Source organism: Amblyomma mixtum, chromosome 7, assembly GCF_055824585.1.
Source record: "Amblyomma mixtum isolate Tamu chromosome 7, ASM5582458v1, whole genome shotgun sequence".
Lineage (NCBI taxonomy): Eukaryota > Metazoa > Arthropoda > Arachnida > Ixodida > Ixodidae > Amblyomma > Amblyomma mixtum.
In genome coordinates, this window is record NC_143018.1 from 139,554,545 (window position 1) to 139,576,071 (window position 21,527).

A 21,527-nucleotide genomic window follows, 5' to 3' on the forward strand; every position below is an offset into this window, starting at 1 on the left:
GTTTATATGGTTTAGTGCCCCGAAGCAACTCAGGCTATGAGAGACGCCGTAGTGATGGGCTCCGGAAATTTCGACCACCTGGGGTTCTTTAACGTGCCCAGAGATCGCACAGTACACAGGCCTCTAGAATTTCGCCTCCATCGAAATCCGACCGCCACGGCCGGGATCGAACCCGCGTCTTTCGGGTAAGCAGCCGAAGACCATAACCTCTGAGCCACCGCAGCGGCTCTCCAAGGAAATTTTAATGTAGGTAAAATGCCTCCTCATCAGCTTGCTATGCGATAAAACTAATCGTGACAAAGTTCGACGCTTGGTTAGAAAACTGGTGCGCTTGTTGATCTTGTTGAGCGAAGCTTGCTGAGCGAAGCTGATCTGTTCGCGCCGCCCGAATGGAAGTTAAGACGACAGTATCCAAACCCAGCGCAAAAAAAAGTTAGGCAGTCGTAAGCGAAAAGCTGCAGTTGTGCTTAGTTTGACGTCATGGCTGTCGCAGTTGGCGCGCAATGCACTGGAAGCACCACGGTAACCGTGTAGGCGTTCGGCCGTCCACACTGTGCCGGTACGGAGGCGGAGGTGGAGACGCGCGTGTAGAAAATATGGTGTATTCCAAATTGACTTTCTTAATAACCCTCATTGCTACTTCATACTCCTATGTCGAATTGAATACTAAACTATGTTTTTTAAAGGTGATCTTTGTACCATTTCCTAATCGTTGCTGTTGTCAAATTGTGTTTGTTACCAGAATTCATAACATATGTAGCCTTTATTAATAGGGAACAGGGGCCCTGTCAAACCGCGCTTTTTCCCGCCCGCTCGTCCGCCTGTTTGCCCGCCCGCCCGCCCGCTTGCCTGGCCTGCCTGGCCTGCCTGGCCTGCCTGGCCTGCCTGGCCTGCCTGGCCTGCCTGGCCTGCCTGGCCTGCCTGGCTGCCTGGCTGCCTGGCTGCCTGGCTGCCTGGCTGCCTGGCCTGCCTGGCCTGCCTGGCCTGCCTGCCTCCCTGGCCTGCCTGCCTCGCCTGGCCTGCCTGCCTCGCCTGGCCTGCCTGCCTCGCCTGGCCTGGCCTGGCCTGGCCTGGCCTGGCCTGGCCTGGTCTGGCCTGCCTGCCTGCCTGCCTGGCCTGGCCTGGCCTGGCCTGGCCTGGCCTGGCCTGGCCTGGCCTGGCCTGGTCTGGCCTGCCTGCCTGCCTGCCTGCCTGCCTGCCTGCCTGCCTGCCTGGCCTGCCTGCCTGGCCTGCCTGCCTGCCTGCCTGCCTGCCTGCCTGGCCTGCCTGCCTGCCTCCCTGCCTGCCTGCCTGAATGCCTGCCTGCCTACCTGCCTGCCTGCCTGCCTGCCTGCCTGCCTGCCTGCCTGCCTGCCTGCCTGCCTGCCTGCCTGGTCTGCCTGCCTGCCTGCCTGCCTGCCTGCCTGCCTGCCTGCCTGGCCTGGCCTGGCCTGCCTGCCTGCCTGCCTGTGCCTGCCTGCCTGTGCCTGCCTGCCTGTGCCTGCCTGCCTGTGCCTGCCTGTGTCTGCCGGCCTGTGCCTGCCTGCCTGTGCCTGCCGGTGCCTGCCTGCCTGCCTGCCGGCCTGTGCCTGCCTGCCTGCCTGCCTGTGCCTGCCTGCCTGCCTGTCTGTGCCTGCCTGCCTGTGCCTGCCTGCCTGTCTGTGCCTGCCTGTGCCTGCCTGTGCCTGCCTGCCTGCCTGTGCCTGCCTGCCTGCCTGTACCTGCCTGTGCCTGCCTGTGCCTGCCTGCCTGTGCCTTCCTGTGCCTGCCTGCCTGTGCCTGCCTGCCTGCCTGCCTGTGCCTGTCTGCCTGCCTGTGCCTGCCTGCCTGCCTGTGCCTGCCTGCCTGCCTGTGCCTGCCTGCGCCTGCCTGCCTGCCTGCCTGCCTGCCTGCCTGCCTGTGCCTGCCAGCCAGCCAGCCAGCCAGCCTGCCTGCCTGCCTTCCTTTGCCTGCCTGCCTGCCTGCCTGTGCCTGCCTGCCTGTGCCTGCCTGCCTGTGCCTGCCTGTGCCTGCCTGCCTGTGATTGCCTGCCTGCCTGTGCCTGCCTGTGCCTGCCTGCCTGCCTGTGCATGCTTGCCTCTGCCTGCCTGCCTGTGCCTGCCTGCCTGTGCCTGCCTGCCTGTGCATGCCTGCCTGCCTGTACATGCGTGCCTCTGCCTGCCTGCCTGTGCATGCCTGCCTCTGCCTGCCTGCCTGTGCCTGCCTGCCTGTGCCTGCCTGCCTCCCTTCCACATGGTGTGGGCATGTACTCAAAATCCCCACCTCCCCCCTTCCCCTACCCCTTCCAGAGAGGCATGGGAGACTGCCCTTCTCAACTGCTCCTCGCTTGAGTCCCAAAGGGCTCTGGTGAAACGGGCTAGAGACGGGACATTGTCATGCGGTGTTCCGGACTAGGGACGCCGACCATGTAGCGTGGCCACTCTGTGGCTCCCAAACTCTATTTCAGTAATTAAAAGTTTTCACCACCACCACCACCAGCACGCGTTGGCTGTGGCTCTTCCGACAAGAGCCAGAGTTGTTGCGAAGGCTGCGGTAGCAGCTCCTTCTCTCCTCGGTGCCATAGCGGTTCGTTGACAGTACTCCGAGTCACCGTGATCACCGTTCGTGTCGCTCACAGTACACGCTTCCAAGACGTGCCCACTCACTGCGGTTTCTACGATTGGTGATGGTGGTCAAAACATTTATTCAGAACGGACAGGAGGTGTTTGGATCAGCCCGTAAGGGACCGATCCTTACAAACACTAGGTGGAGGTCCCTAGTTTGGGACCCCAGTGGCGGTAGCTGCCGCCCGGGCGCGCCCGACTAAGGCTTGTTGGGCCTGTAAGTCGTGGCAGCCGAGCGGGGTGGCCTCCCAGTCCTCCCGGGTTGGGTTGGGGATGGGGAGAATGGCCGGCTTGGAGCGGCAGGCCCACACCATGTGATAGGTGTCTGAAGACACCGCACTACAGTGCGGGCAGTTGCCGCTAAAGGAGGGGTCGAAATGTTTTAGGGCTGCCGGGCACGGCAATGTATTGGTGAAGAGGCGGAGAAGGAGCCGCTCCTCCGCCTTCTTGAGGCCTTTACATGGGCTAGGGTAAAGGCGATGGCTATCTTGACAGTAGGTTGTGATATCTTTGAACGTATAGACCGGATTAAATTCGGGTTGCTGATCAGATGGGGTGGAGAAAACAGCCCGGTGAGAGAGCGCGCGGGCGGCTGCGTCTGCTGCCTCGTTTCCTGCCAACCCCTGATGAGCAGGGGCCCATATAAGGTAACGGTGTGCGGGGTCCGTATCCCGTATGCAATTTTGGTATATTCGATAGGCTAGAAAGGGAGTGCCGCCTTGTTCGACGTTCCGACAGGCCCCTCGTGAGTCGGTTATTATGTATTTTGAATTGAAATGTGAGGCCGCGAGAGCAATCGCGACCTCTTCTGCTTGTGTAGCACTGCGGGCTCTGAAAGTGAGGCCATTAACTGTATTGCTGTTGTGAACTACCGCGGCCGTGTACCATCCCCCGTGGTGAGAGCCGGAGGTGTTCACGTAGTATACACCAGTTTTGTTGCCATAATATCGGTCTAGCGCTTCCGCTCGTGTAGGTGCCGACCATTATGGTCTTCATGTGACATGTTTGCTGGAAGAGGCCGCACGTGGAGGGCACGTCTCCACAGTTCCGGGATATGAAACCTGTCTTCCATGGGAGTGGAGTGTTGGATATGGAGTCGAGCAAGAAGGCGGCGATCCGACTCCGTTAGCGACATGCGCGTGTACTTGTTTGTAAGGTGCGCCTCCCGGATCTCCTGGAGGCGCACCACCCCAAGGGCCATAAGTCGGTTGTTTGAAGTAGTGATGGGGAGGTCAAGGGCACGTTTAACAATTTTGCGAAGGATGACCTCAAGGGCGTCATCCTCTTATTTCCGTAGGTGGAGATAAGGAGTCGAATAGAGAATTCGACTAGTTACGAAGGCGCTTGCCAGCCGCAAGGCATCCTTACTTCGTAACCCTCCGCGTTTGTTGGAAACCCGGCGGACCATGCAGCCCACCTGGTCCCCCACCTTACGGATTTTGGCCAATGTAGTGTCTGGCCGCCTGTGTTTGTGGATGTAGAGTCCGAGTACCCGTATCTCATCACTTTCGCGTATGGGACCACTCTCAACAGAAAGAGATATTTTAGTTGTGTACTTCTGTGAGGGGCGGAGGTGCAGAAATTCCGATTTTTGAGGGGAACATTGAAGACCGCAGCGGTGGGCGTAGCGCTCTACTATCGTCGCCGCTGTTTGCAGGCTGGTTTAAATGTCCCCTGTGCTGCCCTGCGTGGCCCACCAGAGTGATGTCATCGGCGTACAGGGCATGCTGCACACCGGTGACACCACTCAGCTGGGCCGGCAGGTGCATCATGGCCAGATTGAAGAGCAGCGGGGAAAATACCGCGCCTTGGGGGGTTCCCCGCGTGCCGAGTAGGTAAGGACCATGCTCTCAATCTTGAATTCGAATGTAGGATTGACGATTCATTAAAAATTGGCTTATGTATCGGAATGTGTTGAGGCTACAGTCGGTGTGGCTTACGTTAGTGAGTATGATCTCATGTGTTACATTGTCAAATGCCCCTTTAAGATCAAGATCCAAGGCGAGTACTACCCGATCATTATGGGGGCATTCGAGGGGGTCAAGGACTTCCCGATTGAGTTACAGGAGAATATCCTGTGCGGATCTGTGTGGGCGGAATCCGAACATGGTGCTCGCAAAGACATGTTTGTGTTCAAGATATGTAGATAACGGATTCCGCACCATCGTCTCCATTAGTTTGCCCACACATGAGGTGAGAGATGGGACGGAGGTAATCTGTGTAACTGGTTTGCCAGCTTTAGGAATAAAAGTGACAAAAGCCGTTTTGCATTCGATTGGCAGGGGGGTGTCCCCGCGTCAAATCGTATTGACGTATTCCAGGAGGGACTGGAATGCCAAGTCGGGCAGGGTCGTCAAAAGCTTGACGGTGGCCTTATCCCGTCCTGACGCAATGCCCCGTTTCATTTTGGCGAGAGCCGCCCGCAGATCATGGAGCTGGAAAGGTTGATCCAGCTCCGTGTTCTCTCTGCCTGCATAAGAGAACGCGGATCCACGGGGGTCTCGGGGCTGTACACAGATACTGGTCTAGAAGTTTCTGTGCCAGTTGAGTCGTGTTGCCAGGAAAAGCGGGCATGGCTCGCTGCAAATGTTTTTGTGTTTCGGTTCGTGTTTGGGTTGGGTCAATTAGGGCTCGAAAGAGACGCCACGTGTTTCGGCTGGACATTTGTCGCGCGGCCGTGTTTGTTTGTTTGTTTGTTTGTTTGTTTATGGGGTTTAACGTCCCAAAGCGACTAAGACTATAAGAGACGCCGTAGTGGAGGGCTCCGGAAATTTCGACCACATGGGGTTCTTTAACGTGCACTCACATCGCACAGTACACGGGCCTCGAATTTCTCCTCCAAAGAAATTCAGCCGCCGCGGCCGGGATCGAACTCGCGTCTTTCGGGCCAGCAGCCGAGCACCATAGCCACTGAGCCACCGCGGCGGCGCGCGGCCGTGTTCCATCTATCCACCCAGTTGGAGTCGGCGAGTTGGGCCGCGTACTCTGCCGCTTTTTGGGTAAGCTCGGCATTTCGAGCTTTAAGCTTTCTATTGTGTTTCTTGCGTCGCCAACGGCGGACGAGGCTGCGACGGGCTTCCCAGAGGTGTAGAAGGTGGTTATCCACGTCAGTGACTGCCTCTGAGAGCTTGATGTGTATTTCATGCGAGGAAAGGAGTGTCAGCAGCTGTTGGGACCATAGTGGGTAGCCTTGCACGGAAATGGGTGTATCATCAAGTGAGTTGAAATTTTGCCTGATTTTCGTCCAATCTTGCTTGTGTTCTGGGACGCTTGAGGGGGCGTGTGCGTAGTGTAGTGTCAAAGATGCAGTGGTCGCTACCGAGGGTCTCCTCGGTGTTGAGCCACTCTACGTGTTGTATGTTGCGAGTGAAGGTTAACTCCGGGCACGTATTCCGTGTCACGAAATTTCCTAGCCGTGTTGGGTGGACGGGGTCCGTGTGGAGGGTGAGGCCCAACGTGGACGCGAGCTCCGCCAGCCTACGTCCGCGTGACTCCTCCTTGCGATACCCCCATAGCTGACTGGGAGCGTTAAAGTCGCCCACAATCAGCAGGCGATCGCGACCCGCTACTCTTACCGCGCGGCTAAAGAGGTCCGAAAAGTCACTAGCTTTAGTTTGGGAGCGCAGTGCACGTTGAGTATATGCAACGGCGGGTCCCTGCCGCGGAGTGGTAGGATAATCACCATTACATAGGAATACTCGAGCTGGAGGTCGAGATCCACTAAGTTGGCTGTGTAGGCTTTGTGAACGAGAAGACAAGACGCGGGATCCTGTTGGAACGTCGTGTAATTTGAAAGTGTGGCGCCCAGGCCTGGCTCCTGGAGGGCAACCACGGCTGGCAGGGACTCGAAGGTTTCAAGGTAGAGGCGGATATTGGCCCGATTAGTGCGGTTTTTAAAGCCTCTACACTTCCAGTGCGTTATGGAAGTTGATATGGCCGAATTGGAGATGGCGGAACTCCTTTAAATAAGGTGTCTCGCCATGATTTAAAATTTTTAGGGTGGAGGAGGAGGGATTGGCTGCCCCAGAGTGCGCCATCAAGGGGGTGATGACGGAAGGAGCGGGGCAGCTGTCTTGATTGTCCGAACCAATAATCAGACGGTTGAATTTTGAAGGACGGGATACGTCCCTAATGGGCCCCGTCCGACGGAGGAGGCGGCGGTTGTCCAAGATGTGTTTTGATACTACCGCGGGGACGGCAGATTTGATCTTGGTCAAGATTTGGTCCATGGCGGTCTCGATCATAGATCGTAAGTTAGAAGTTAAGCGCTCCTCCATCGCGGAGATGGCTGTCACGAGGGCAGGCGAGATCTCCGCGTCGCTCTCCATTGCGTCCGAGTTCTGCGGGCTCGGAGCGGCGGACGCCAATTTTGATTCTAAATTTTGAATTTTGTTGAGGAAAAGCTCATTCTGTGCCCGGAGCACGTCGATGTGTTTTTTGTATTCCGCGTCGAGTGCGGAGACGGTAACTGGGGAGGAGGGGGAATGGGAGGAGAAGGAGGCGATCTCAGCCCAGCTGCTCACCTGTTGTGTGCCGTGTTGAGACGCTGATGCTCGGGCGCCGGCAACGTCATTTGTCTTGAGCGCCGGGAAGTGGTCAGCGTACCTGCCGCTGGGACGCTGCCGCTGGTGGCGGTGGGGGCGTAGTCTTGTTCCCGGGCGGTGACTTCACCGAGGATGATGATGATGACGTTTGGCTGTCGATGCCGTCTGCCCCATGCGGCGTTCCGCCACCGGCGCCTAAATTGGGATGACTTGGCGGCCGGCCAGGTGGCTGTTTTCCAGGGAGCTCTGGGCGCCTAGCCTTGCGGCTGGGCACCTTGAGCTGCCTGAATTTTCCCGTGCAGTCCCGGGAGTTGGTGGAGTGGGCTTGCCCACAGACTGCACAGGACGGAGTGCACTCATGCGGTGTGTTCACCCCGTCGACGGTCGACACCACACTGCCACAAAGGCCGCACGTTTGATCCGGGCAGGGGCATGTGTCCGCTCGGTGTCCCACAGTACCGCACCGCACGCAGGCCGGGATCGTTTTCATATATGCACGCAAGGGTGACTTGAGTTGTAATGAACGTATCGCGGCATCACTTTGTCCACGAAGGTGAGCGCCGCGACGTCTGATTTTCCAATCTTGCGGATATCGGCAAGCTCTCCAGCACGCTACTGTATCTTGTTTTGCAGGGACTCACTGGTCTCGTGCTTGGCCACGGTGATGACGCCACGGCACACGTCACCAGTGAGCTTCAACTGGCCGTACATGGAGAGCTGGCCTTGTTAGTTCGAAGTCCCGCAGTAGCTTATCTGCGACGTGCGGCTCTCGGGTGCCTGCCACGATCAGGTTTTGCTCCCATGTGGGGAGCAGGCTCAGCGATGCTGCGGCCTTGGCGCCCAGGTAGGCCGCGAGCGCTGATCCCAGCTCGCCATTTTGATAGACATCCTTCAGAGCGACGGTCACCCGGGGCTTCAAGGTGATAACGATGTCTTCTGGATGAAGCCGCGGAAGCGGCTTTGGTTTCCATGCAGGTCCGGTCTTACACTGGGGCCCACCGTGAAGCGCTGCAGCGCGCGCAGCAGCGTTGTGCCGTGTTGAGCGGCCTGCCGACGTGGCGTCCGCTTTCTTGGAGGTAGCGTTCCGCTTGCGGGAGCGGCGTTTCACTAGCTTGAATTACTTCAAGTTCTCGATGGGCGCAGAGTCCGGGCTATCAGGCGCTGGGTTTGCTGGAACCTCGGACCAGGCCATGGCGTCCGGGTCGTAGCCTCGTTGTGGGTTTGGGGAAGCCATCTTGCCGCGGGTGGGCGACTCACGAAAGCCTTTATTGACTCATTGTTATCCGTCCGTCCGTCCGTCCGCGAGAACTGTCGTACTATAGCTGCTGCAGCTGCGCTACGTGGTTGGCGGCGCTCGCGTCGCTCCCTATTGCGCATGCGCTTGGCGCCTTGCTGGCTCCACTGTCGTGCGGCGCTGACATTACGGAGAATGGTGTGGTCTATCGGGTTTAGCATTCCAAAGCGCCCCATGCTATTAAGGACGCGGTAATGGAAGGCGCTCGATAATTTCTACCAAGTGAGGTTCCTTAATGTGCACTGACATCGCTTAGTACACGGGCCTCTGGTACTTAGTCTCCATCAAAATGCTACCAGCGGGATGAGGATCGAACCCGTGTCTTTCGGGTCAGCAGTCGATCAGGCTGTAGCCACCGAACCACCGCGGTGGCTAAGGATGCGAAGAACGCAAGACAAAAATATGCGTAATATGTGAAAAACCTTGTGTTGGAAAGGGTTACGTGGGCAATAATCCCTGAATAGTTAAATGTAAATAATTATTCCACAGCAATAAAAGAAACCAGATTCCGGTCAGTGAGCTAAGACTCCTGGAAAAATGCAAGAAACGTTAATCATGATTACACGCTAATTACATTCCGTAATTTGAAGCATTTTAGAGACGCGCAAAGCCTTTCATTCACGCTGTGCGAGGTATCTGTCTTCGTCCCGGAATGTGAGGCTGGCACCGGGGAATCGCCATACCCCTCAAAGCTAAAACAAGGTAATAAAAAACGAACGACAAATTACCTTTTGTTCAGTCGCAAATAATGGATTTCCTCAATTCTGAGTACAAGACCCCAGCATACCATGCAAGCGCCTGAGGTGACAAGGGCGGATTTCAGAGACACAAGGCGGTTGTCTCGCGCGCCTCCATCATCATCAGCAGGAGCCTGACTACGCCCGCTGCATGAAAAAAACCTCTCCCATAACTCGCCAATTAACCCTGTCCCATGCCAGCTGCGGCCACCCTATCCCCGCATATCTGTTGATCTTATCCGCCCACCTAACTTTCTCCCAACCCTCCCTGCAATCCCTTTACCTTAGAATCCGGTATGTTACTTAAGAACCATCGGTCATCTTGCGTGCGGATCGCATGCCCTGCCCAAGCCGATTTTTTCCTCTAGATTTGAACTTGAATATCATAAGCCGTGTTTTATCCCTAACCCTCTCTGTCCTCTTGCTGTCTGAACGTTACACGTATTTTTCTGTGCATGGTCCGCTGCTTTGACCTCAAGTTCAACCCTTTTCGTCAGCCTCCGCCTTTTTGACCACAGGCGAGTACCGGAAAGATGCACCTGTTATTTTCTTCACGGATACTGGTAAACTGCCGTTCACGACGAGAAGAACATCCTGAACGAAATTTGTTCAACCAAAAATGAAGTGGGAATGCATGGTTTAAATGGGGACTTCCATTTCCAAGAAATGGCAGAAATGGCGCTCTGTACATGTGTGTTCCTTTGTAGAGTCCCGTCTTCTTCGCGCAAGTGCAGTCTTTGTCAAAATTAACCAGGCTGCATGGTTTGCTTGTAGCTCGTACAGTGGAGCCCTTACAGCTTCCCTGAAGCTGAAATGGTCGTTAGAGGTAAGGACTGGGGGTCTTTTTACCTTCCAACAGCTTTTGATCTTTAGGAAAGCCACAAGGGCTCCACTATACAAGCTAAAGCAAACCATCCAGCCTGGTTACATTTGACAAAGACTGTACGTACCTGATCATTTCCATGAGCGACCCAAAATTTCTCCCCTGAGCCCGGCACTAACCTCTTCGACGTTAATAACAATGGCTTCCTGCCTCATCTTTGTCCGGGCTGCTGAGAAGCGAAAAGCCATGTAGAAAAAGATGGCAAAGGAGATGTTTGCAGTAATCAGCAAGGTGAAGACGTCGTCGGCCGCACGACAGTGAATGCTTCTTAGGGCTAGGTGATCTTGGAGCAAAATAATATTACCAAAAAAGGAAAGCAATCTTATCAACTGTCTTTACAACAGTGTGGTTGGCATCAAGGTTGGCAGCGTTGTCCAATGCACGCTCGTTACGAAACGGAAGCTTTCGTGTTCTTAAAGCCACAGCGACTTTCTTCACATGTGGCACCCGAGCTCTCTACGCCATTGCGGCTTCTTATTTATTTATTTATTTATTTATTTAATCACGTTGCCTCACAGGCTCCAAACATGGAGTATTGTGTGAGGGGGGGATTACATATATAGGGGTAATAACAGGAGCATAAATGACATGATTATATAATGCTGATTGACCCTTAGTATTCATTAAACAGTACGAACATCATTACACAATGCCATCTGACCGTTAGTACTCACCATAAAACAATAAGAACATCATTATGCAATAGTTATTGACGCGTCAGTAATTAGAAAAAAATGGCTGTTATTTCGGTCCTAGAAGAAGCTGGATCACGAATATTGACGACTTGTTCAGGAAGACCATTCCAGTGAACAATAGCCTGCGGCAAAGCGGATGAATTGAATGCAACGGTTTTACCTGAAGGGCGTTGGAAGCTGAGATGGTTGTTTAAACGGCGCGAGGTGCGGTGAGTATGCGCAAGAGGGAGAGTCGAATGATTAGTACTATAGACTATCTTGTGAAATAAGAAGACTATGGCAATTAATCTTCGTGATTGCAAGGTACAAAGAGAGAGCGATAATTTAATGTTTGTGGCGCTTGAGTGACGGTCATAGTTTCTGGAGATGAAACGCGCAGCACGATTTTGGACTGATTCAAGGGAGTTAATTAAATAAGCCTGGTGAGGTGACCAAATGGATGACGCATATTCGAGTTGCGGACGAACAAATGTTTGATAGGCGAGCCTACGGGCAGTAGCAGGAGTTCCATGAAGATTCCGTTCTAGGTAGCCTAAGGTCCGGGATGCTTTAGCTGTTATCTTCTGTATATGAGTGGACCAGGACAAGTTACATGAACAATGGACACCGAGGTATTTGTAAGAAGACACCTGAGAGACTAAGCTGTTATCCAGAATGTAATTGAACGAGGAGTTAGATTTTTTTGCGGCTGAATGTCATTAACTTGCATTTTTCAGTGTTAAGTGACATTTGCCATGATGAACACCAAGCGGTTACATGATCGAGGTCCCTTTGAAGTGCAAGATGATCTGCAGGTGATCGGATTTTGCGGTAAATTATGCAGTCATCTGCGAACAAGCGAATGGTTGATGTAATGTTGGATGGCAGATCATTAATGTAAATCAGGAACAGCAACGGGCCCAGGACGCTTCCTTGAGGAACACCAGATAGAACATCGCTAAACGTAGATGAGTGGCCGTTAAAAACTGTCAACTGTTTACGAAAAGACAAGAAATTCCTTAGCCGTGAGGTTGTTAGTGAGTCCAGGTTGAGGGAAGTAATTTTACCTATTAAGCGTGAATGCGCAACGCGGTCGAATGCTTTTGAAAAATCTAAGAATATGCAGTCTGTTTGAAGTTCTCGTCCATATTGTGTAGTAGCTCGTTAGTAAATTCCAGTAGTTGAGTGTCACAAGAGAAGCCTTTCCTGAACCCGTGCTGGTTAGAAAAAAAAGAAATTATTACTATCTAGATGCTGCGCGACTGCTGATACGATAATGTGTTCGAGGATCTTACATGGGACCGATGTGAAAGATATGGGGCGATAATTTTGCGCGTTCGTTTTATCACCTGATTTGAAGATGGGGATAATTTTACCAATTTTCCAATCCCTTGGAATTTCACCAGTTGATAGCGACTGACGAAAGATATGGAAGAGAATATTGCTTGAATGGATCACTGTGGTTTTGAGAATTTTTGTATTAATATCACCAATGCCAGCAGAAGTTGAAATCTTGAGATTGTTTATTAATGCTGCAATACCGGAGACCCTTATTTCTATGGGACTCATATACTGGTAATCGGTATCTACTAATGGTGGAGTAGTGGAATGGTCTTCCTGTGTGAACACTGAAGAAAAATAATTATTAAATATAAGTGGACATTCTTCTTCTATAACTGGAGGACCAGTGTTATCCAGCAACGAAACAAGAACCGGAGTGTCGGAGCGAGACGTCGGGGCGTCCCCGCCGTCTGAGCTAACAGAGATCACAGAGGCTCCGCCACTGGTGCACGCGACCTCGTTGGTGACCACGACAAGGGTGGTCACGGCCTGTTCCGAGACCGTGGCAGGGGTGGTCCAGTCCTTATTAGTGTCTGCTGCAGTCGTTTGTACACCGCCGGCGGTTCTCCTTTTGGAGTCGTCCTTCTGCTTGCGGCGCGCGATCATCATGGCAACCACCAGGGCCACCATGAGGAAGACGATGACGACGCTCCCGATCATGGACAGGCAGGCACTGCGGTGTAAAAAAGGAAGCCAACTAATCAATTTCTGCAATATTGGCCGTTCTGAGGGAGCCGAGATGAGCAGTCGATTCACTCCTCGAGGCCAGTACTAACAACGCTGAAGAAGGCATGCGAGCTGCCGCGACAGAACGCACAGCGAAGGTGGATCCTACGCGTCTTCACAAGCTGTACAATAGGGAAGGGACAAACTGCCGCTTCTTTCTTTTTGTTTTGTCGCGCCTTCCGCTTCATTTTTGTTTGCTTTAAAATGGCGCCGCTCCACAATGAAGCATAAAAGCGCTAATTAAGGCCACTGTTGCTCACAGGCAAAAAGTGCACCTATACCTTACGATTCTTAACGGAAAGTTGTCTGCAAAGAGTATTATGCCATTAAAGAAAGACCTCTGTTACGGGCCACAGCCTGCATGGATAGAATGGCGTATACAAATCGCACCTATATACTGTCATTGAAAAACACTTCTTCACCTATTTATTGGTTGGGCGCCACCTATTTAATACTGGAAAAATTATCTAATTGCTTTTACCAAAAAGAAAACCTTCATGCATGCAGTGACTTTTGCATTTTAAAAGACACCATTCCTATTTCTACTATCCGCATATCATGACCTTAGTGTTCTAAAAAAAATTTAGTGTCTAAGGTTATATCTAGTTTTTGCTTCAATCTAAGCGCCTATTTTCTATCCCTGACAAGAGCTAGGGTGGTAAAGCACGACCAGGAACTTGGGAATGTTCGCTTCGAAGTCTGTCGTGAAAATTCGCAAAGACGAGCGAAGAATTGCACGACAACAGCCGGAAATGAGCGGCTAAAAGAGACCGACATGCGCCTGTCGGCGCCACAGGGAGGCCAGCATGCCGACCTCCCGAGCGCGGCATCTGTGGGCGAGTTCACTTGCGGATGGGGAAAGCGCGTTCGCCGGCAGGGCGCCGGCCTAGACAACAGGCGCACTGCTGTGGCGATAGGGCCCTTGCCGGACGCCGAGCGCGGGCAGGCAGCGGGCAGGAAGGAACTGAGACTGGCCCCAATCCCGGCACGATAACAGCAAGCCTTTATTTCACGCAAGCAGCATCTTTATATGGCAAGCGCTCATGTGACAAGCGACGTCACGGACAGACAACGTTTCAGGCATCCGATAACGCCGACACATGACAACGCATGATACAGAAGACACATGACGCGGCACAGGCGCTATCAGCACAACTGTTCCGGTCATTATTCCGGCCACGTGTCGAATGGACTAAAGACTTTCGTCCCCGCCCACACCTCGCGTTAGGTGTCCTCTAAAAACATGCGAGTTGGCATATTCCGTGACCACATGCTCGATTGGAGCCTCGCTCGACATAAACGACGCCAGGTTCAATGTCCCAGCTCAACTCGCTACGCGACCCAGCTGAAAGTGAAATCTGCTGCGCGCACGCACAGTGTAGCGCAGATTGAATATACCTTTTCTCGCATCTGTAAAAATTGGAGGGTACACTTAAGCTCCGGCTTAAAGGGTAATTCCGGCGATTTTTTAGCCATTTTAAGTTAATGGCTGTTTCGTGTTCCTAAGAACCTCCTGTAATGTGTACGATACAAGGTTTTCAAAAGCAACTGTAAAATCATTTTTAAACAACAAAAAACGCAAAACTCGAAACCGAAAACCGAAGACCGAAACCTGAGATGTGCCTTCGTGCTGTATTGACGGTGACTTCACTAGCGTGTTCGCCGCGCTGTGAAGTCCCCGAAGATATCACAACTACCCTGAGCCGCGCTGTCGACATGACTGAAAACGCGGAGAACAGCTTTTCCGAGACCAGCGAGTCTTGAGAAGACGACTCATTCGACGATTTTGGACTGGATGAGTCGCATTTCAGGTATGATCCACCGCCGCGCGAGCCAGCCGAGTGACACCACAGGCCGTGTCACCTGCAGCATGGGGACGGTCTGAACTCGGAGAAGTAATTACTGGAGTCATTTCTCGTGCATACATTTGTGACACAGTCGTCAGAACAAAAGATAATGTGATCGTGTGTTCGTGCGGCCAGTGCCGGCCGACCCAGCCTTATGAAATAATCTGCTGCGGAACGTTGCCGCGGTGCACAACGTCCTTGCAGGGGCATGCATCACCAACAGTTCTCTCTGCGAAGCTATGCCTTGACGGCGAGCTTTTGGAATTGAGTTCACGCCAGCTACAGTTCTACAATCCAACATACCGCTTCCTCTTGACGGCCGCGCTTCGTTCAGCTGGCCGCTGTGATAGGCGGCTGTACTGGAATAACGTTGGCACAGAATATGCCTTCAAGCGCCGGTTGAACGAAGCCTTAGCGAGTCCAAAGCTCTGCTTGAAGCACACACTGTCTTCATAGCAATCTGGCGCGAAATGTTCCGAGCACAAGCGGGAATGCTTCCTCGGAGACCAGTTGACACGGCGGACAGCTCTCACCAACTTGTCGCGAAGGTTCTTATCGCTAGGAAACCTATGGTAGATCACGCCCATTGTCACAGATGAAGAATTTGTGTACCCCATAGCACAATAGAAGTTGCCGTGACCCATCACTATGGCGTAGACATCACATCAGGCACGCTGAGATGGCGCGAAATTGCACAGGTCGTCGAAATAATTCCGGAGACCTCCACTACGGCACCCCTTCCTTCCTTCCTTCTTTCACTCCTCCCTTACGTCGCGGATCGGTTACTGCGTCATTTACTTTCCTCAAACCCAATTTTCAGTTTTCCTCTGCACTGCCAACGCCAGCGCGCGCGCCCGACCAGCTTGACACACCGGCACGCCAGTGACGTCACAGTACAGGGTGGCCTGTAGAAGTTGCTCGATCAATGGGTGCCGCTCGCGTCAGCTCGCGTCGAGGAGCACTTTCTTCAAAATTCGCTTGCGGAAAAACTACGCCGCTTTCAGGTGCGAAATTTTACATGAGACATCAGAATACCATAAAGAATACAGACTTAAAAATTTCATTTCGATCGAAGAACATCGAACAGTCGCCGCAGTTGCCCTTTAAGGTATTGTAAATGAAAGGCGCCAAAAACCACACACACACATAAGAACAAGAGAACGGGACAGAGCGCCACTCAAGTAGTTTATTTTGCAGAACCCAGATACATATATACACTTTCTGCAAAATAAACTAGTTGTGAGTGGCGCTCTGTCCCGTTCTCTTGTCTTGTGTGTGTGTGTGCTTTTTGGCGCCTTTACTTTTACAATGAATTACCAACTAGCCCAGCAAGAAGTTCTCCTATGCCCTTTAAGGATATGACGCGATAGCTTTGATGCCCTCATATGCAGATTTGATCATTAATTCCTTAACATTCATAGATCCCTGGGAGCCCTCATAACACTGCTGGCGTTGTGCTGGGGCGGTTAAGCGATGCGCCACTGCCCGGCGATCGCACGTGCTGCCATCAGCGAGGCTTGCGCGACTCACGTTAATAATTTAGCTGCCTCGAGCCGCGGTACGCAATTTGCTGACTGTCCAGTGGGCAGGTTGTGATGACGCCACAAGGTTGCGTGACGTAGGTAGCTCACCTGCCTCAAAGGTTGCTTATCAGGGCATTTTTCGTAGATTTTTCGGTCACTGTCAATGACGCCGACGCAAGATTTTCTGCGACACGATCTTCTTAACGTTTTCGCGAGATATTCGGAAGCGAGTCTCGTGTTCGTGGCGCCCCATGGATCGACTGCCGTCACCAAACGCCTTGAGGATGGCGGGAAACGAAAACTCGTCGACTTGGATGCAAACAGAGGAAAGGGCGGCTCACGGTTTCAGTCTCCTGCACTCGGTGGCGGGAATGCTGATGTTTGTTTCATGGTCCGCATGTGTCCCGTGAACTTGCGGGTAGGCGCCGACCTGCGGTGCGGAAATGGCTACTTGAGCGTCAGTCACGCCTGCAGTCAGGAAGTGTAGTTCATTCTCCAGCAGACATTGAATCTACGAAGTGGAAACGTGACTTCGGAATGGTCTCGCCTGCTTTGTTTTACTAACTCACCAGAGAGAACAACCGCGCAGAGAACGGTCGCCACAGAGCACTGTTCAAACGCTTTATTTTCAGAACTTAAAAGCCTGCTTTCACTTTGACGAATTATCGCATGCAGTAGCGCTAACTGCATGCCTGTGGAAATCTCCGCCAAATTACAAGATCTTGCTATTAGAATATCACTATTGTGGTCGGGCCCGACCAAAGTTCAAGTCAAATCAGTTTATTTTGCCATCTAGAAATTTCCAGGTGGACGGGAGCTGCAAGAAAAAGCTGCCCATTGACAGTTTTACTGGCCCGCAGCACCCCAGTTTCGCACAGCGGCAGCATCCGTTACCAGCACACACACACACACACACACACACATTAAAAACAAAGATAACTCATGTACAGTACAGCAAACAATACAGTAATGTCAGTCATCATTGGTAACTTCAAGCGAGAACAATCATATTTAAATAATATTGCAAACAGAGCAAAACACGAAAAAAAAGGAAATAAACGCACACATACTCGCTGACCAGGAAACAATTCAAGTATCACACATGAAATTAAAAAAAATTGCATGTATTCATGGATACCTTACAGCACTCAGGCAGTTCGCAGGTAGGTAGCAATGCTCATAATATTAGTTACACTACAATATGTTCCTACAAAGCACGAAGCTCCTTATTAAGATTAATATTAAGCTCCTTAAGATTAAGTCCCCTTGAAGAGAGAAACCTCTTGGAGGTCCTCGACTGCGTGATGACAACGCGCTACAGCAGCCGCCAGGGAAGGATGTGAGCATGGTCTTTCTTCTCCCTTGACGATCAGCGTAAGAGCCGGAGTAGCTTCTCAGCGACCTCCAGTTTCACGCACCTTGACGTGGATACCATTTAGTGGAAAATCGACGCACCCCTCAGCAGCGCAAGTTTATTCACCAGTTTGTTAGGAGCCACTGCGCGATTAGCTTGTCCATTCCCGTGCTTGTGTGTAGCATGGCTTGCGGATGCCGGCATTCGGGGTCAGTCCCTACCTCTGCGGGTCTCTGTGTGACGACACCTGCAGAAGCAGAAGCCGGTGCCTCTACCGACACGGCCGCGGGAGCAGGTGGCTGTGCAGATGCCACAGCAGGTGCCCCTGTCTCTGCCACAGCCTCACCGGGAGTTTGTGGCGAGGACTCCGGTTGGCTCTCCACACGTGGTGCAGTAGCCGCAGTGTCGGTCCTGGACTTGGACTCTCGCTTCGACTTTTTGGGCTTTGGAGGCGACGATTCGGCGCCGGCATCAGTTGCCCTGCATAGGAGCGGAGCAGAAAAGCTTGTGCTGTACTTGCAGTTGCCAACGATGCAAGCAATATGCTAGAGGAGGTCCAGTATGTTAAGCAATTCTGCGTTAGCTTGCCGGGTGTCTGGGCTTCTGCTCCCCGTCGCTTCGATTAATCTCGGTCGCTGACGCAGGCCACGACGCCTGTACCTTCACACAATGAACAAAGAGTGAGAGAAAAGCGAGAGGCGACGGACTGGTGTTCCCAGTGCGCATCTCCGCGAATTTGGTGCAGACAGGCTGGCCGTGAGAAGAAGCAACTGAAGTAGATGGTCGCAAGTCTTCTGAAACAGACCGATAATGCGGAATGGTATGAAGCAAATGCTGCGACAAAAGAGTTTCGCTGTGAAGGCATGAGCCATTTGTTGTAGTTTTACAAAATATCAGAAATAAGTGACGGCTACATCCTAGCCAAGGCGCCATGGAGGTTCTTAACCCTTTATGGGATAACGGGACAGATGGGTCCCGCTTTTTACTCTCACGAAAAACCTCCGTACGCGGCAGCGGGTGAATTTCTGGGCAACAGTCTTGTCGCGCCATCTATCCTGAGTCTTTGACAATGCTTGTGCCACTAAGTTTTAGGTTTTCCTGTAGATGGCACCACCAGCATTCAAAGCTGAACTTTTTCCTTTGTGAAGATTCCTGCCGGAAACATTGCTCCCGCTTGTTCGCGCCCAAAAAGATTTCGAGATGAATGGTAAGTTTTTCCTTTTCTGTGCTTCAAGGGAAATACTTGGTGCATGCCCTAAACGATTTATTAGGTAGTCAGAATCGCAGAGTGCCCGAAAAAGAGGTCTCTATGAGCGCGAGAGCCGGATTGACGGGATCGAAAACACTCAGCGAACGTGAAGGGCGCGCTCCAGGGGCATAATTTTTGCACACAGAATGCTGAAAGTATGCTACGACTAACGAAGTAAGCTGTCGATGTTGATAATTCTGTTTTGTATCGTTTACGAATTCGCAGGGGGCTCGCTTACGCGGGATGAAGCGCTGGCGCTCTACTTCAGTTTGCCTGACGAGTCTGAGGCTAGCGAAGACGAAGCCCAAAGCAGCGAGGACGACTTTGTCCCTGAGCTAGCGCCGTCGGATTCGAGCTTCGAAGACGACGAAATCGAAGCTGGTCCATCAATGAAATGAGCAAGCGCCAACGGCGGTCTACTCCTTCAAAAAAAAGTTTCAGGAGAAAACTGAATTCGCTCCTGCTGGATCAAGGTGGAGAGAGTGAGCCAGAAGAGGAGGAGGTCGGCAGTGCATGGACTACAAATGAACCGCTAAATACAGTTCAAAGCCCAAAGACATGGGATTCTCAAACCTCCCCAAAGGCGCCAGCACGCGCAGTTGATGCATTCGCGCTCTATTTTGATGATGAGATGATTGAATTCATAGTTGAGCAAACGAACCTCTTCGGTGCAAAGAAGTACCCAAGGAAGTGGCAAGTTCTGACAAAAGAAGAGTTACGAGCATATTTTGGTGCACTGCTGTTGATGAGCGTGTGCCCAGGGCACCACCTGTATCAGTATTGGAGCCGTGACCCTCTCTTTCATTGTGAAGAAATTTCAAAGCTGATGTCCTTGAAACGATTTCAGCAAATTATGAACTCGCTTCATGTGAATGACACAACGAAAGAAAAAAAGAGAGGAGAAGAGGGATATGACCGTCTGACCAAGGTGCGCCCTCTTATTACAAAAAATGGTCGGAATTGCGGACGAAGTAAGGTTTGCAGGTAATGGTCACAACCTACGGAAAGTGCCAAACAGGCGAAGATGTAGGTGGTGTGCCACCTCCGGGAGTGAAACGCGCATGAAGTTTGTGTGTGGTGTGTGTAATGTACCCCTGTGTGCAACCTGCTTCGGCCCCTTCCACCAACAATGACAGAACTAACGACAGCTTGGTACTCGCGTGAGTCAATGGGACAGTGTTGTCCCACTTTTCCAAAAGGACAGCATGTGCCAGTGGGACACATGCGTCCCACTTTTTTTAATTAAACTATTGCTGCTATTGTTCTGAAATTTCTTTCATATCATTTCTGAAGATGCTTAGACCCGAAAAATGTGTAGTGTTTTTCTCTATCTTACGGAAATTATAGGTGAACCCACAAAGGGGTTCTTAAGGTCGTGATTCCTGCTGTTCCCAAATTTTCTGCTAGGGGCAAAGGCGTTGTAGTTTCACTGAGTCGTCAACAATGTTGGCGTTGAAAAACCTACTCAGTCCTGCAAGCTCAAATGTCTCGCCAGAGGAAGGCCCTTCAGCCAAAGACTATGATGCCGAGATCCACCACCTTCCACCCACCACGGGTCGATCACAAGCGCACACTAACGGGTGCAAAGTGTTTACCCTAGACGTAACACAGCAGGTGGCCGTCATAGGCTGAAGGATATCCTCAGTGAGGCATGTGTCGCTTCATTTGCGATTTGAATCCGGTTCTCGAGCTATCACTACCTGCTCGCTTCCTGGCGTGCGTATCTTCTCGTAGCCACATTTTGGGCACATTTCGTTTTTGCCGATCATTACTTGCTCTCCAGCTTGCACAACCACCGTTCAAGGTAAACGACGGACGCTCACCTGTTTCAAACAACTAGAAACTCAAGGCCTGGAGATGCGCCTCGTGTACGTGCCTCATGCGCAGAGGCAAACTCACTTGAAAGTGTCTGTGGTGGTGGCTTTGGGAGGCTTGCCGCGTTTTTTGGCCTGTTTCTTGTGTTTCCCGGTCCCGTGCGACGCGCTAAGCTCCACGCCTGGCCCCGCCGCCGCTGCGCTCGCCTCTGCCACGCTGTGCTCCTCGGCTACCTTGCTGGGTTCCTCCATGGACGGGCCCTGCTTACGCTGACACGAATCTTGTTGTTGTTGTTTTAGCCTTTGACAGACTGACACGAATTCTTCTCTGCTTCTCTGCGCGCTCGAGACTTCTTCTTCTTCATCCTCTTTATAATGGCACATACCCACGTGGGGGGATTGGCCAAGGTATAGTGGTATAAATGAGGAAATTTTCATAAGATTACGACAAAATTTTGGAGCGAAACGTGATTTTTGAAAAATGTATTGATGTATAACGACAGTAGAATTTTTTAAGTTTAAATAACAAAGAACATTTTGGTGAAAAAATATAAAGAAAACTCCAAGACTTTTAAAGGAGTTAGCAAACCAACCTACCAGTTGCAGTTATGTAATCAGAGAGATTCCGACAAATTGAACCCAATGAAAATCCTTTGGCGCTAGCACCGAACGATAACAACACTGGCAGAGATAATGGGAGCCCTAACCTGGAAAGAAGAACCTCCAGGTAAATCTTTCGCTGAAGTGCGAAATTTGGACAGTAGAGAAGGAAATGGTCCACAGATTCAACGTCCCCGCATGAGTCGCATAGCTTTGTCGGTGACCACCCACATCTGCATAGGTATAAATTTAAACTGAGAATCCTGCACCGCAGTCGCGCCATTGATACCTCACACTGCCTGGTTTTTCACAAACGGACGTTCCATTTATACGCTAAGTGCTTATAATCAGTAGTATTT

General features: G+C 51.9%; 1 protein-coding gene across 1 annotated transcript in view; it reads right to left on the reverse strand.

Annotated features, from left to right (window-relative positions):
* Window positions 1-20,827, reverse strand: part of LOC149337703 (uncharacterized) — a 75,884-nt gene extending 55,057 nt beyond the window's left edge. The window contains exons 1-4 of the mRNA XM_089554496.1: window positions 20,654-20,827; window positions 17,727-17,985; window positions 16,493-16,581; window positions 12,417-12,728 (exon numbers count right to left, since the gene is read on the reverse strand). Of these exons, the coding sequence (XP_089410622.1) occupies window positions 12,417-12,728; window positions 16,493-16,581; window positions 17,727-17,985; window positions 20,654-20,820 (827 nt within the window). The 5' untranslated portion in view covers window positions 20,821-20,827. The remainder of the gene's footprint in view (window positions 1-12,416; window positions 12,729-16,492; window positions 16,582-17,726; window positions 17,986-20,653) is intronic.
* Between the last annotated feature and the right edge of the window lie 700 nt (window positions 20,828-21,527).